This window comes from Brienomyrus brachyistius, chromosome 22, assembly GCF_023856365.1.
Source record: "Brienomyrus brachyistius isolate T26 chromosome 22, BBRACH_0.4, whole genome shotgun sequence".
Classification (NCBI taxonomy): domain Eukaryota; kingdom Metazoa; phylum Chordata; class Actinopteri; order Osteoglossiformes; family Mormyridae; genus Brienomyrus; species Brienomyrus brachyistius.
In genome coordinates this window covers 17,467,224-17,483,114 of record NC_064554.1, presented here as the reverse complement: position 1 = coordinate 17,483,114, position 15,891 = coordinate 17,467,224, and the positions used below count along the sequence as shown (strand labels likewise).

Here is a 15,891-nt window from a genome sequence, read left to right as displayed (position 1 = left end):
CTCCCCATGATGGCTTAATTAGGGCACTGCGATGCAAACAATAGCTGTAAAAGCATCCATGTGTCTGATTCCAAACACTAATTATCTGCTGGGGGGGGCTGATAGGGGGGTGACGGTTGGATTCGCAGAGTTCACCAGGAACGTATTTGTGCAGTGCCCTCCCCACAACCACAGGAGGAAGCATTTCCGCCAATGGACGGAGCGGAGGGCTGAAACCTACAGTATGTGGTACAAGGTGGGGGGGGGGGGACAGGAGTGTGGATTCAGCACTTCTGACGGAAAGCTGGGGAGAGGGCTGGGGGAATGGCAGGGATCGGGGTGTGTGTGTGTGGGGGGGGGAGTGGGGGGGCGCTTTGTGTTCGCTGAAATGCATCCTAGCCTAAACGTGTGGCTGGATGCAGCCCAAACTCCAAACACAGATTTAATAAATCAGCAGTTAGTGGCAGAGCGGGGGAAGGTAGGCGGGGGCTGGGGAAAGCACAACAGCAGGCCTGTGCCCCCCCCACCTCCCCAACCCCCATCTCCAGGCCCTGCCTTTACTGGCTCATTCAGATTGATCCTGGAAAGAGGCTGGAGAGGGGTGAACTAAACAGTGGCTCCAAGCACCAGCGACAGAAAGAGCAGTAATGAAGAAATGAGCGTCGAGAAAATAATTTGAGCGAGTGTTTTATATGTAAAAGATGAGGATGGATGAGCGCGGAGCAAAGCCAGGGCTGCAGGCTCCCAGGGATCCCTGACAAGGGCCTCTCTGTGTGTGAGCGAAATCAGGAGCAACCGCAGTGATCAGAAATCATACACATGCAAACTAACGCAAATATCCGCGCAGATGGGCGGACCTTAAATACCCCCCGCGTCGAGTAATCGCACTGATGAAGCCATCGCTTGCTCTCATGTTCGCACTTCAATCCTGCCTTTTTTTCCCATTTCTAAGAGCACTGCTTCTCACACCGATATATATACCACTGGCCTACATGCACGTGTTAAATATTTCAACATTTTAGTCCAATTAAAACTCCCCTGGACAGTGAGTTTGCACACCGAATACATCTTCTGGAGATTTTACAGATTCCGTTTTGAAGAGGCGGAGACACACTGACAGATCCTTACCGGAGGGCTGGGCCCCCCAACCTCGCTCAAGCCTCCTTTCCCATCCCCTTCTCCCATGCCCTCCCCGGCACGGATGCCAGGGCCACGTCCAGCCGGACAGCCGCCCCTAACTCCTGCATGTTTTTATTATGAGCCCGAAAAGCAATTTGCTCTGCTGCACAAATACATGCTTGGCTACACTGAATAATTGCATCGCAACTCGTGAAAGAGAAGCATTCGCTTTTACTAATGAAAGCTCAGGGGGACCGAGTGTGTGTGTGTGTGTGTGTGTGTGGGTTTGAGTGCCTGAGCGTATGAGACAGGCTATTCCTTATTATTGATTCACAACAATGAAGGTTCTCCATCAGGCCACCCAGCCCAGCCGCAGCCTCCATGGGAAGTGGCCACAAAACTGTCACTGTGTGCTGGAAGATCTCCCCATAATGCTGGAGCTGGTGGCTGTAGCTCCCAAGAATCAGGTACCATGTGACCTAGTTCATTTCACACGTCATGTGACTGTCCCAGTCTCTTTCACACGTCATGTGACTGTCCCAGTCTCTTTCACACGTCATGTGACTGTCCCCTGTCTCTTTCATACACCATGTGACTGTCCCAGTCTCTTTCATACACCATGTGACTGTCCCAGTCTCTTTCACACGTCATGTGACTGTCCCAGTCTCTTTCACACATCATGTGACTGTCCCAGTCTCTTTCACACATCATGTGACTGTCCCCTGTCTCTTTCATACACCATGTGACTGTCCCAGTCTCTTTCATACACCATGTGACTGTCCCAGTCTCTTTCACACGTCATGTGACTGTCCCAGTCTCTTTCACACATCATGTGACTGTCCCCTGTCTCTTTCATACACCATGTGACTGTCCCAGTCTCTTTCATACACCATGTGACTGTCCCAGTCTCTTTCACACGTCATGTGACTGTCCCAGTCTCTTTCACACATCATGTGACTGTCCCCTGTCTCTTTCATACACCATGTGACTGTCCCAGTCTCTTTCATACACCATGTGACTGTCCCAGTCTCTTTCACACGTCATGTGACTGTCCCAGTCTCTTTCACACGTCATGTGACTGTCCCAGTCTCTTTCACACATCATGTGACTGTCCCCTGTCTCTTTCATACACCATGTGACTGTCCCAGTCTCTTTCACACATCATGTGACTGTCCCAGTCTCTTTCACACGTCATGTGACTGTCCCAGTCTCTTTCACACGTCATGTGACTGTCCCAGTCTCTTTCACACATCATGTGACTGTCCCCTGTCTCTTTCATACACCATGTGACTGTCCCAGTCTCTTTCACACGTCAGGTGACTGTCCCTCTTCCATGCACAATGTGACTGTCCGTGTCATGCATCACATGACTGTCCCTCCCAAATGACTCTTGATCATGTGAGCAGAGGCCAGGCATCTGGTTGCCCTGGTGACGGGCAGCAGGTGTGGGGGCGTGGTGCCTCAGCCCCCAGCCGGATCAGCTATCCCAGGCTACGTTAATGAGCAGCTGTCTGTCATCAGTATTCATGAGCCACCGCCCCCCCCCCTCCCAATCTCTGCCCTGCCACTTGCAAGTCAACAGCACTTTGAACAACAACCAACAGGAAATATGCCTCAATCACACTGCTCAAAAAGAACAAACAGACACTGAATTTGGCAGCCAGCTGATCTGGGATCTGTAGTCCAGCACACACAAACACACAAATGCACAAGCCCCCACAAATACATTTACAGATTACACCCCACCCCACCCCACCAAAAAGTCTCCCAGTGGAAACATGTATTTTGGAATGTTCCGGAAAAGGCCTTTTGATCTTTGGCAGCAATAAAACCAAATTAGTGCATATCAGCTCCACGAAGTGTGTGTGTACATTTTGTTTGGGAGCAAAAAGTGAGGCAGTTTATCCTATATCATGATAAATTCTTAAGTATTAGAAATAAGGAGATTGAGAAGATGAAATCATGACTTCGCTTACCTCAGGGAACATGAGAAAGGGAGGAGATACACAGGATTGTCTGGGGAATTTCCTAAAATATCTCTGTCAACAGGTAAGAGCCACAACTTACTGAAATCACATAAATAATAACAATAATAATAACAAACGCTAAGGCTATTCTGTGTATTTTGCTTCTGTCTATCCATCGTCGTAATGCATTTCTCAATTTTCCGTAAGTTCTTCTGGGACAGGGGCGCCGAGAGCTTGGACCCCACCCCAGCACATACAGAGCACATCACAAGACACACACACAAACACACACATCACACTCCAAGGACGGTTTGGAGCAGTGTTTCTCAGCCCAGTCCTCAGGGACCCCCAGACAGTCCACATTTTTGCTCCCTCCCAGACAGACCACATTTTTGCTCCCTCCCAGACAGACCACATTTTTGCTCCCTCCCAGACAGACCACATTTTTGCTCCCTCCCAGACAGACCACATTTTTGCTCCCTCCCAGACAGACCACATTTTTGCTCCCTCCAGCTCCCCACCAGACAGAAACGTGGACCGTCTGGGAGTCCCCAAGGGCCGATTTGAGAAACACTGATGCACCTAAATTTTTTTGACAGGGGTCTCAGGTATTACTATCCATCTCATTTAACATGTTTTTTTAATGTTTAAAATGGCTTTGACAATGCCAGACAAATATAGTTCAATATTTATGAGCGAATCAAGGCGAAATGGATATCAGAATTACTAATTAGATGGAGAGAGTTCTCATGTGTGTCTTTGTGATTCATGAACAAAAGTAGGTGGCAGATATCCTTCTTCCCCGTCTCGCTCTCTCCCTCTCTTTCTTTCTCTCTCTCTCTCTCTCTCTCTCTCTGCACCACTCAATAAATTGTTCACTGCCCCTTTGATCGTTCCTAGAAAACTCTTCAGGGACGGCAATGAAAAGAGCCGCCTTGTTCGTGATTGTTTTAACCTGAATCATAGATGAATTAAATCTGGCTTAGCATGCGAGTGACCGGCTCAGCTCTAGCAGGAGTGTTTTCCAGGGTTTGGGGTCTGGGAGGAGGGGTCACTGAGTGCCCTCGAGCCCACGTGCATTTCCTCACGCGCCCCGTTCATGCCTGTCCCCAGACTCACGTTCCCACCAGTTCCGCTTTAGTTTGAACTCGATTTCAGTCGATTCTCATCAAACTTTAAAATGGCACTTAATTGTGAGTCCCCTCTCACGCACGATACACCCCCTTTTGATGGCGGTTAGTGCATGGGAGGGAGGTGGGGGGGGGGGGGCGCTCACTGTGAAATATAATCTGCCCAGCTTTAACTCCTTTAGGCAAAACACTCCATTCTCTGGGGGACTGAGGAGTTGGGAGAGGACTGTTTATAAATTCATTAAGGGGACTAGGAAGGTAGTGGGTACTCAGACTGCATACCAGGGAAGATAATTAATGTGGGGGGGGGGTACGGTGGGGGTTAGGGAGAGAATGACTAAGAGAGAACACAAAATCAGGAGAGAGAGAGAGAGAGAGAGAGAGAGAGGCAGACAGACAGATGGAGAGAGAGAGTGAGAGGGAGAGACAAGCAGACAGTGAGAGAAAGAGGGGGACAGAGAGAGTGAGATTGGCAGACAGACAGAGAGAGAGACAGAGAAAGAGGCAGACAGTGAGTGAGAGAGAAAGAAACAGACAGAGAGACAGATAGGGACAGACAGTGAGTGAGAGAGAGAGACAGACAGACAGAGAGAGACAGAGTAAGAAGGAGAGAGAGCGAGAGAGAGGGAGGAAGGGACAGACAGAGACAGAGTGAAATAGGCAGACAGACAGAGACAGGCAGATGGAGAGAGAGACAGGCAGACAGACTGACAGAGTAAGAGAGGCAGACAGACAGACAGTGAGAGAGAAACAGACAGAGACAGGCAGAGAGATGGAGGGTGAGAGATTAATTAAAATGGCATTAAAACCGCAAAATAAGTGGAGGTGTCATACAGCACAAAAACAAGTGACCCACTGAGCAAACAGTGGGATGTCCAGGGTTTAAACACACACCATTCCGGATCATTCTCCCAGCGAGGAACCTGGTGCTGGGAAACAAATCATTCGACCAGCACCGGCTGCAGGAAAACAGCCTTGATCTTCCTAAACTAAAATAAACACAAATACCTCCTTTTTTGCTCAGCTTTAATGGTATTAAAAGGTGGATTTTTATTCCAAGCTATTTCCATTGCCTTGATTGGTCGCATTAATATTTCATTTATTTAAAAGTATTACCACAGCAGAGGAAGCCATTTATTTCATGCTGTTTGTTTAGATGCTTAGTTATTTAGGGAGTGAGGATTCAGTTTTATCTGGTGCGTCCTGGAATGAATCCAGGACCTGGGATCTGATCTCTGCTGAGAAGCAGAATCCCAGTTCTGTCTCTGTGAAATTTCTCTGTGTGATACAGACCCGTCCTCAATTAGCTCCTCTCTGCAGCTTTGCATTCACAGACCAGTGTTAACCGTGGGGGGGGGGGGGGGGGGGGGGGCATCCTCAGTGCTGACCCTGTCTGCCCTCACAGGGATTAAATCCTGACTTCAGTCACTGTTGCCCAAACCCAAAGCGACGTAACATTACCAGCCTGCCTTCCAGGCTCAGTATTCAGATCTAATATATATATATATTTTTTTACTTTTTATTTAGCAGATGCTTTTATTCAGTGGAACTGAGGGGTCATGCTCAACAGAAATGACTTTGTCGATTGTGGGATTTGAACCAACAACCTTCTGATCACAGTCTCCCAAATTACTGAGCGACACCCTATCCCCCCATCTGATACCCCAAAAACAGAGACGCCACCAAGACGGACGGCATCAACACCCGACAATGACTGGACTTGGGACTGGGTCCGGATCACATCCACACAGCCTGACAGGCGTTTAGTCGCGGCGGTTCAGTGCCGCCGACAACGCCGTGGGGGGAGCCCTAGTGGGGCAAGGGGCCGCATTTGTATTCGGAGACGTGAAAGACAACCGCACAAATCACATTCCCCTCTGACCCTGGCAGGCGAGCGTAGCGGAGCAGCGCGCGCTAAATGCAGTCACCCCTCCGTCAGGCAAGCAGGTCCTTCACCGTCGTGATGGTCACCGCGTGAAGTGAGGAAGAGGACTGGAGTTATGTGTGGGGAGCAGGTGACAGTCACGGTAATGCAGGGAGCGGGCAGGTGGAGAGTGCGCCCCCTTCAGACCACACGTGGTACTTATAGTACTGCATTCTTTATTAAGCTAAATCATCCCTCTGAGGCGCCCGCCAAGAGATGGAATGGAGACCTCGACATGTCCCGTAACAGGTGTGTTTGCGTCACTTTGTTCCGGCATGTTCTTTACTGTGGTTTCTCAGTCAGCTTCTCTTCCTGCCCTGAGTGACCTATTTGTTATATGTCTGCTGCCTGTGAGCACAGATACACACAAACACATAGACACATCTGTCACTGCGACCCTCTCTCTCACACACACACACACACACACACACACACACACACACACACACTTGTATTCATATCTCTGTGGGGACCGTCCATTCATTTCTATGGGCAAAAAACCTGAATGACAAGCTTAACCCCCACGCAGCCCTGACCTTAACTATAAGTAACCAAACAAAATAATTTTTAGTTTCCGCTGTCATGGATTTTTATAAAACTGAGTTTCCCAAAAGGGGAAATCATGAGAAAATGGGAAATAGGTTTTTTTTTTTTATCACATTGTGGGGACATTTAGTCCCCATAATTAAATACATACATAATTATTATTATGTTTATTATTAATAATTAAACCCATACACACACACACACACACACACGCACACACAGCCCCCTTCTCTTGGTCTTCCTCACGCCCAGCTGAGCTCCCACCACAGACGGCCGCTACAATATTAGCATCCCTGATCATTAGGTTTCTATATTTTAATTAGCCAGAGAGATTCAAGCGACAACTCCCCCCCCCCCCCCCCCCCCCCCCCCGCCTCCGAGAGCTTGGCCGGCCTCGTGTGGATGAGAGAGTACCAAGGCATAGCCCCGCTCCTCGTCTTTCTCCAAAAGAGCCACAGCGGGTGGCATTCCCCTGGGCAGGTCGGCACCCTCGTCACGCGGGAGCCAACCCCCCCCCCCCCCCCAACAGCTCCTGCCTAATTACACCTGCTGCTCGCTCCGCTTCACCGTGTGCCTTTCGGGGCACAGCGGAGGCAGAGTCAGGGGGCCACATCTTTACATAGACTGGCGGTGGAGTTCAAGGTCACATTTGAACAGGGGGGCAAGAATTTCTGGCTACGCCCACCCCCTCCCCGTGCGCCTTATATTGGTTTTGTTAAAGGGGATCCTTATAAAAACACTGGGGAGGGTTGATTAACATACTCAGGAGCTTTTCCGGAAATTTCCACACACTCTGAAAAATCTGCATAAATTTGTAGTCTCTCTCCCTCCCCATCTGATCCCATGGAGGGAAACTCATCTCCCATCCCGTTGCAACAGGTTACGTTGTCACAACATTGCAGGGAAACGTGACCACTTCCTGTTCCGGCCTCCTACAGTTCACATCCCCCAGGGCTCCCTGCGCCCTGACTAGCCAATAAGCTAGTCCCCCCCCCCCCCCAGCAGACAGGGTGCTTCTGAAACAGTCAATTTTGCTTTTCAATTAAAAGGCTCCCTAATGAGCTGGGGGGAGGAAACGCTATCGGGGCGGGTCTCCGTTAGGGGACAGCGAACCCGAAAGCTCAGTCTGGGACGAGCTTTGGGATGGATTAGGATTTGGGCTCACAACTTCCACAAGCATCCAGTAGGAAGATTTCGGAGTTTCGGCACGCTGGTTGTCCAGTCACAGACAGGCCCCCCCCCCACCTGTCTCACATCACTGAATCCAGACAGAGACTGAAAGAGAGGAATGTGTATCACAACAAAGAAGCTAAACATTTCCACAGAAGTGGCATTTATTGCCTCTATTAAAAAAAAAAAATCATTCATTTTGGGGAAACGGAAAGCACTTTTATTTAGGCTGCTGGCCCAACAACCAGCGTTGGGTTAAATTACCTGCAAATCACCGGAGAGCCGCGGTTTGGCATCCGGCGTATGGAAAGAAAGAGGAGAGAAAGAACTCCCCGGAGCATAAAAGGGGGGATTGTGGAAAATAAATTTTCCATCCGCATTTTGATAGCATTGGCTAGCTGACAGCACTACATTGTGGCAGGTCAGGATTCCTTCTCCACGGACAGAACTGCGAGGGGGTGGGGCGTCCATCTGGAATCTTCCAGCATTAAGGTGCACATAGAGATAATTAACGGTAATTACGGGGCTTAATTATGAAGACTGATCTCCACTCGGAATTCACAACCAAAGGTACCTGTTTCCGATCCACCGCGACTCTCAGATGGACTTAACGATAAACCGAAGTGAGAAGAGTGCTCCCTTTTGGACAACTGGAAACGTAATATCGGGCGAACAGAGACGACGGCCAAGGGGAGTGTTTATGCGATCGTGGAATGAAGGGAAAGAGGGAACAACTGACTCAAACTGGGATATTACAAGAGGAAAACGGCAAAATCTGAACCAGGCTGGACCGATAAGAGCTGGCACTCCCACGGACCCGGTCCTCAGCCACATCGGGACAGAGAGCCTGCGGCCGATTCAGCCAGATCTGGGCCTTTTTGTGATATTTTATCTCCTGGTTTCAGAACAAACAGTAAAAGGAAAAAGTGAACAAGTCACATCTTCCCAGAGAGCAGCCAGAAAATCGTACATGAAGAGCTTCACAGTCACTGAGAAGAGAGACTGCAACTTATGCAATGTTACGTTTGACCGACAGTAATTTTTATTCCCTTTTAAAATGTCATTATTAGCGCTTAACTATCGCTAGTTACTGGTCTTGTCTTAAAGGTTTTGGGTAGTTTTTATATTTTATATGCGCAGAAAAAAAGTATTACCTTCAGACTCCGACCAGGATAAGCAGCTTAAAGAGTTGGATGGATGGATGGATGGATGAATGGACGGATGGATGGATGGATGAATGGACGGATGGATGGATGGATACCTTGAGCAAAACCTGCTGAGACAAATCACTAGCACGGAGAACACGCAAGGCCGATTCATTAAATTACATTTTATTTGTCATTCTTCACAAATACAAACTTAACAGGCATTTTAACAGGTTTCTTAAACAATAACTGTAGAGAATATGAGAGTGGTAGCAGTGTCTACCCAAATGGGGTCTCCCGAATGAACACCAGCACCCAGGCATGGACCGCAGGACAAGCCCCAAAGCCACACCGCTCACCCAGCCAGCCCGCCGACCTAGTAGTCAACAAGGAACCACCAAACCGTTGTGGGTTCAAATTCCCCAAATGGATAACTGCCGGTATATAACCCTGAACAGGTAGCTAACCTGAATGGCTCCAGTAAATATTCACGCACGAAAAACTGTAGAAGATGTAGTATGTAGTAATGAAAATCCTTTTAGTTAACACATCCTGGTGCCCAGATCACTGATTTCATAAAGCATATCGGTGATGTGGGATTAGCCTCCATTGTATACAGGTCTGAACAGGTACAGTAGCAGCTCCCATTGTGATCATTGCAGGTGTCACTGGGGCCACCGGGGGCAGCAGAGGACAGATGGGCTACTTACACAGGACAACCCCCAGCCGCTGCCCATTTTTAACCAGAATGAAGGCCTATCATGTCTTACGCATACTTAACGGCCAGTGTTTCAGTTGCATTCTGGGACTGATGCAGAATTACATGCCTGGCAGCAAACCCAAAGCCTTTTGTTTTTTTTTGGGGGGGGGGGGGGGTTTCTCAGAGGAATTGTCTATTTCTCTGTGTTGCCTTGGAGATTAATTTTAGCGCAGTGCTGGAGACAATGAGGCTCTCGGTTATGGTACCACAGGCTGAACAGCATTTTAAATCAGCCCAGCAGCCCCCCCCCCCCCCCCCCCCACCTCCTAACACACACCCGTCTACATCAAAACAATAAAATAAAACACCACTAATTAAAATTTGTCGTTTTATAGCACCTTCAGTTAGTGGGACGCACACATACAAAATAAAACATATAAACATATCAAAAAACAGACGTGTACAGTACACGTACAGAACCTGACAGAGAACGTGGTTCTGATGTTCTATAGATGACATTTAGATGTCCTTGACTATTGGGAGACAAAGCTGTTCCAGGGGGGAGCAAAATTAATTTTGGACACCAGTCACCTGACCGGACAGATAAACCTGACAAACACCTGAGTTTGATGCTTCTGGAATCAGAACCTTAACCCTAGCATGTCGGCAGTTTCTTTCACCGGCGTTCAGGGTCCAATTCACTGTGTGAAAAACGCATTTAGTGCTCATTGATTCTCCCGGACCCGCTGGACCAATCGCTCTAGAGGTCAGGTCGAGGTCGAGTCCCTCGCTTCTTAAATCTGATTGGCCGCCATCTGTGAGACCGCCCACCAATCTGTCCTGGGAGTTTCTTGGATGGTTCGCCATCCAAACCATCAGCGTAGGGAGGGGAAAGCAGTTTAAAGATTCCAATAACATTATCGTGAAGTAAGAACAGGAATACGTCTGAGAAGATTTCCCTTTATAAAAAGTTGCCGTTATCCGTTAGCCAGTTTGCTAAGGGACCTCCCATCGCTTTCATTGTCAAATGTCAATATAAGAGCACGTATCCTCCACGATGAAAATGCATATAGGTGCTTCGTGGGGGGGGGTGGGGGGAGGGGGTGGTGGCTATCCAGCTGAGAATGTCCTTGTGTACCTCGCGAGGTGGATTTTACCCATTGAAACAGACGGGCCCGACCTGGAAGCCGAACTTCTGCTTGCTGTTCCCGAAGTCGGTAGACGGACACGTCCACAATGGGGAGCAGCTCCGATCTCGGAGAGTCGATCTCCAGGATGGTCTGCTCCTGTCCTTCGCGGGACTGATAAATAACGAGCGTCATTGCAGCAGCTCTCCACACATCCCCACACACACCAATGCGTAAATGTCCCTCATGTGACTTTAATATCATTCATCTTCACGTGACACTGCGTGGCCCCCATCCTCACCTGGCAGCCGTCACGGAGGGCCTTGATGAAGGGCGTCTTCTCTTGCGCCAGCTCCTCCTCCCTCGTTCCTCTGAAGCGCAGTGCCTGCCGGTGGCTGCCAGTGGCGCCGTCCAACCATCCCACGGAGTTCTGGCAGAAGTAGGTGAAGTTTTGCCGTGCGGTGGCGCTGAAGAGCTTCAGGAAGGTCAGCTGGACCACGTGGATGGGGTTTCCGTCCAAGTCAATGTAGGAGAAACTAGGTGCAGGAGAGATCAGAGCAGATCCATGCTTTATGATCCACTGTGAGAAGCGTAATCTGTCCTTCAGAACTTCTAGAAACTCCTCACAACAGGGTCCAGATATCCAGAACCGCCGTGAAGCTCAATTTAACCTTCAGAAACCCATAACCATTCCACATGTTAGGGCCTGAATCGCAACGGCCTACCCTGTGGAATCTGTCCCCATATCGAGCCAAACCATCGGGTTCGAAATATACTATATCCAAACCCTCTGGTCATGGTAGCCACCCATTAAGTGCGAAATTATGGTTGCTAAAAGATACATGAAATTGTGTTTCTGTGCATGTATTTTGCGCTGGGGTTAGAGCTTCATTACAGCGAGTTTTATTGCATGAAAAGATGAGGCGATATTTGATGTGTAAATAGGCGTGCAGATTTACCCAGAGGCACATTTCACTGAGAAACGGAGCTTTGTCCTGCTGGTCAACTAGGGCAATCATATCAGGGATGGGGGGGGCTGGGAGGGTGGGGGGTGGTTCCCAACTGAAGACACCACCTGCGCCATCGTTCCGCTCTGCTGTGTTGAAGGCCACTTCTCATGCCTTGAATTATTTACCCGTTTCGCTTTCAGGAGGGAAACCTGCACGTTGACACATTATCTCCTGGATCGCCCAGGAGGCCACTCGCCTCTCCCGTTGGCAAGGGCGATTAAAAGCCAGTCTGGGGGAGGGACACGGCAGCAGGTGGAGGGGGGGGGGGGTGTGTGTGGAGCGAGTATAATAGGTGAGAGATTGTTATGTTCTCCTGTTAGACGATGTGTGACCGTGTGGACATGAACCCGTGTGTACACACACACACACACACACACACACACACACACTCACACACACACACTCACACACACACAAAAGGAAACCGAAAAAGACTGAAGCAGAATATGTGATTTGTGGGGTTTTATAGAGGCTAACAAATAACAATAACCTGAGATCACAAGACGAGAGAGACGGTTGTCCAGAGCATTGTACTCATTTTGCTGTTTTATGCCAACGAGAAGAAAAATCCGCTCTCGTTACTCTCAAACTTCTTACACCGCAGTGGCCGCTCTCTCTGCGAACCCTAAGTCACATGCGTTTGTGCCACCCACACGTATCGGCGTGGGTCCACGCGAGCGACGCACAGAGGGACGGGAAGTGGGTGAAGAGACGCGCATGCGGGCGGCGGCCACAGCCGCGCCCCCCCCACCTGTTTGCCTTTCCGGAATTCGCTGAACCAGCCTCCTGGTGTCTCCTTGTTCCAGGCTGCCAGCTTCACCTGTTCGGTGGCAGGGGGGCGGGGAGAGAGGACTGAAGTTGAGGGGGGGTCCGGAGCCAGCGGAACGTTACGGGTTATTCGTGAGGAATGCTCGGTGCTCACCGACTCAAACTTTTTGTCGGGGTTCAGGCAGGTTTCCCCGTTGGCGGTGAAGTTGCAGAAGACCTTAAAAGAGTCTTTGTGGCATCCTTGATTTGGATCAATCCAGTACTCTCCTGCACCGAGCCAGATTGGGGGGCACAAAGAAATACTGAACTGCCTCATCACGCCACAGCAGAACCCCACGGCCGAAGGGAGCATTAGCCACGGCAATCACAGTCACTCCATTCCCCCCCCGGAACCCAGCTCCCCCCATCCCCACCATTTCCATCACATAACATTTGCGCCATGCAAAAATGAAATTACTGGGGGACAGATAAAATCTTCATTAACACCCCCCCGATATTGTCAAATGGCTGTCTGCCTGAATTGATAATGGCTATCCAGATAGGGTCATATTTATGGTAATATCATAAAATATACAATTAAAACCACATGGATCTCCATGGTAATGTCCGTGCGCATATCAGTAATTATATGGTCGTATATATGGCACTATTTATAGGAGATGATGACATCAGTTTCAGCCAAAACAATGTAACGGTCGACTGAATGGAGCTCAGAATGGTGCTTTAATAGTTTGGAGTGTAAGATGCAGACTGTAGTGTGAAAACAAAATAATCCCTATCAGGAGATCAGCATTATGTGTATCTGCATCTTTATTAGTGAGAACAGAAGATATGTATAGACTCAGTGACTTCAGCTGATATCTAGGGCGACTGCAAATTTCTACGCTGACTTTTCATACTTCTGGTAAGGCTTATATTGATAGCAATGGCAATCTATGTTGTTATCTATGGCAATTGGCGTTGATATCTATGGTAAATGCAATTGACACCTATGGTGATTGCTAATATCTATGGTGATCTATGTTAATGTCTATGGTGACTTCTGCCGATGTCTATGGTGACCTATGTTGATATCTATGGTAAAAGTGTTATCGACAGGCGGATCTCCAGACCGTCTTTGTAGTCCGACCGGCACAGCATCAGCTCCTTGCAGGTACGGGCAGGACTTTCAAACGTGCCCAAAGGTTTCCTCATGATCTCCACCTCCGCCTTCATGGAGTTTAGAGTGGCGTAGACCTCCTCCATGCCGTGCCCCTCAAATGAAGCCTGGTCTCCCTGGTAGTCTTGCGCCATCTCCTCACTCTGCGAGTCTCTCCTCCGGGTTTTCTGGCTACGTCGCACTGGGAGCGGTTCGATTATCGTGGCTGGCGGTCCCTGGGAGGGGCGGAAGGAGAAGGGTAGTTGGAACAGGAGGAAGTAGAAGGAGTACGAGTAGAGAGAGAAGGAGGAGAGAAGATACTTACGGGAGCTCCAGAGGGACCAGGAAGCCCTGTATCTCCTTTTGGACCAACGGCACCCTAAAATTATAGAAAAAAGATCATTCAGTTATGTCGTCACCTAAGATCCTCCTTCTCAGCCTTGTTGTATCTCAAAGCTCACAATTTAGGCACCACCTTCATGCTGGAATTCCTCTAGAGTTCCAATTCCAGAATCTTCTCTTACTGTTTCTACAACCATGGGTAATTATCACTGTATCACAAGTTTACCTGCAGAACACCCCCAGCTTTGGTGTTGAACCAGTCACGTGTTCAAAAGGCACTGGCTAGTTTAGCACAGTCCGCTGAGTAACGCGGTCGGCTCGGTTTAGGGTCAACTCACGGCTGCAACAGACCCCCGAAGGAGCTGCTATTGTCCCCGACAATCACAATCCAGACACACGTGGACCAGAGGCACTTAAATGCTTCCCTGGGATTTCACGAGGGCGGGGATGGGGGTGGGTAGTAGCGGCGTGTAAGAGGCCACCAAACGCACCTGGTTTCCCTTAGATCCCTTCTCACCGGCGGGGCCCTGAACGAGGGAGTCAAGCAGAGAGGGAGAGAGGATGCGAAAACGGTTACGCTTTTTCCAAAACGAGCCTGCGGACATTCCATCATAAATAATGCACTGACATGACAGACAGCGTGAAACAGAGAGAGGCAGCAGCAAACGAGTACAAAGCAGCACAAAGATTCCGAGCTAGACAATAATTCACCGCGCCGTATAAAATTCATTTCAAATTACCTCCAGGTAACAACAAACTGCTGTGTGTGGGGATTTTGTTTTTAACGAAGGTCATCAATAAATATCAAAACCGGCGGTATGTTTTGAGGCCAGAATTTGTCTGCGATGGCACCAGGCAAAAGGCCTGCTGCAGCATGGCAAAATCATCCGGAAATGTTCGTTGGCTCGGGTTCGACTGGCATGCACAACCGCTGAAACAAAACGCCAGAACCCTGAGCCAAAGTCGTTCAGAAAGACCTTCTGCCCATGCAAAAGATCCCCTGGACAGCAAAGGGATTGGGGGGGGCGGGGGGTGACTCAGCAGGTTAAAATGCTGCAGAAGGTCATTGGTTCAAATCCCAGGACTGGCAGTGTCATTTCACCATAAGGCCCTTGAGCAAGACTCCCAGCCCCCAACTACTAAAGGGCTCTCTGACCCCTGCTTTCAGAAAAAAAAATATGAAGATGAAAGCAACCGCAAAAGTCATAAAAAAATTCAAGTGTCTCAACTATACAAATATAACATAAACCGGGTTTTTAAGGAACGTATTAAAAGTGCCACAGCGTCGGAAAAAGAAATGTAATATAATTTACACAATACACCCGAGGAATAAATAAAAAATCATCAAAACAAGGACGGATTTCATCAGCGGGGGGCGACGGAGTGAGACGGGCAGCGCCGGAGCTCGGTACTCGCGTCAGCGCTGCCCGCGGTTCTGGAAAAACCCGTGAACCGCAGCTTCATCCCCGGTGACGTGACAAAGACAAGTGCCTCCGGCCTGTGGAACGGCCAGGTTGGGTTGAGGCCCTCAGCCCTTGGGTGAAGGGGGAGGACCAGGCATCGCAGGACAGAAATATGAAATAATAACGACAGAAAATGGGAAAAAAAAAATTAAACAGTTAGAGCCCCAGTATAACAACCCAGCATCTGAAAGCACCGCATTGTGCTTCATTATCTACAGCAACACAGCATTTAAAGCCGGTTCACATCGACACGACATGTGGGAGTCTTCAACAGACGAACAGATCTAACCGATATTGTAAAAGGAGTTATTTCCACAGTGCCTGGTGGCTCGCTGGGCAGCGCCGCGGGCTCACACTTTTCCG

At 49.1% G+C, this 15,891-nt stretch overlaps 1 protein-coding gene across 1 annotated transcript in view; it reads right to left on the bottom strand.

The window, feature by feature from the left end:
• Positions 1 to 10,715: 10,715 nt before the first annotated feature.
• col5a3a (collagen, type V, alpha 3a) overlaps positions 10,716 to 15,891 on the bottom strand; it is a 49,084-nt gene continuing 43,908 nt past the window's right edge. Inside the window, 8 exon segments of the mRNA XM_048991519.1 lie at positions 10,716 to 10,896; positions 10,898 to 10,981; positions 11,109 to 11,342; positions 12,569 to 12,637; positions 12,740 to 12,852; positions 13,698 to 13,959; positions 14,049 to 14,102; positions 14,557 to 14,592. Of these exon segments, the coding sequence (XP_048847476.1) occupies positions 10,834 to 10,896; positions 10,898 to 10,981; positions 11,109 to 11,342; positions 12,569 to 12,637; positions 12,740 to 12,852; positions 13,698 to 13,959; positions 14,049 to 14,102; positions 14,557 to 14,592 (915 nt within the window). The 3' untranslated portion in view covers positions 10,716 to 10,833.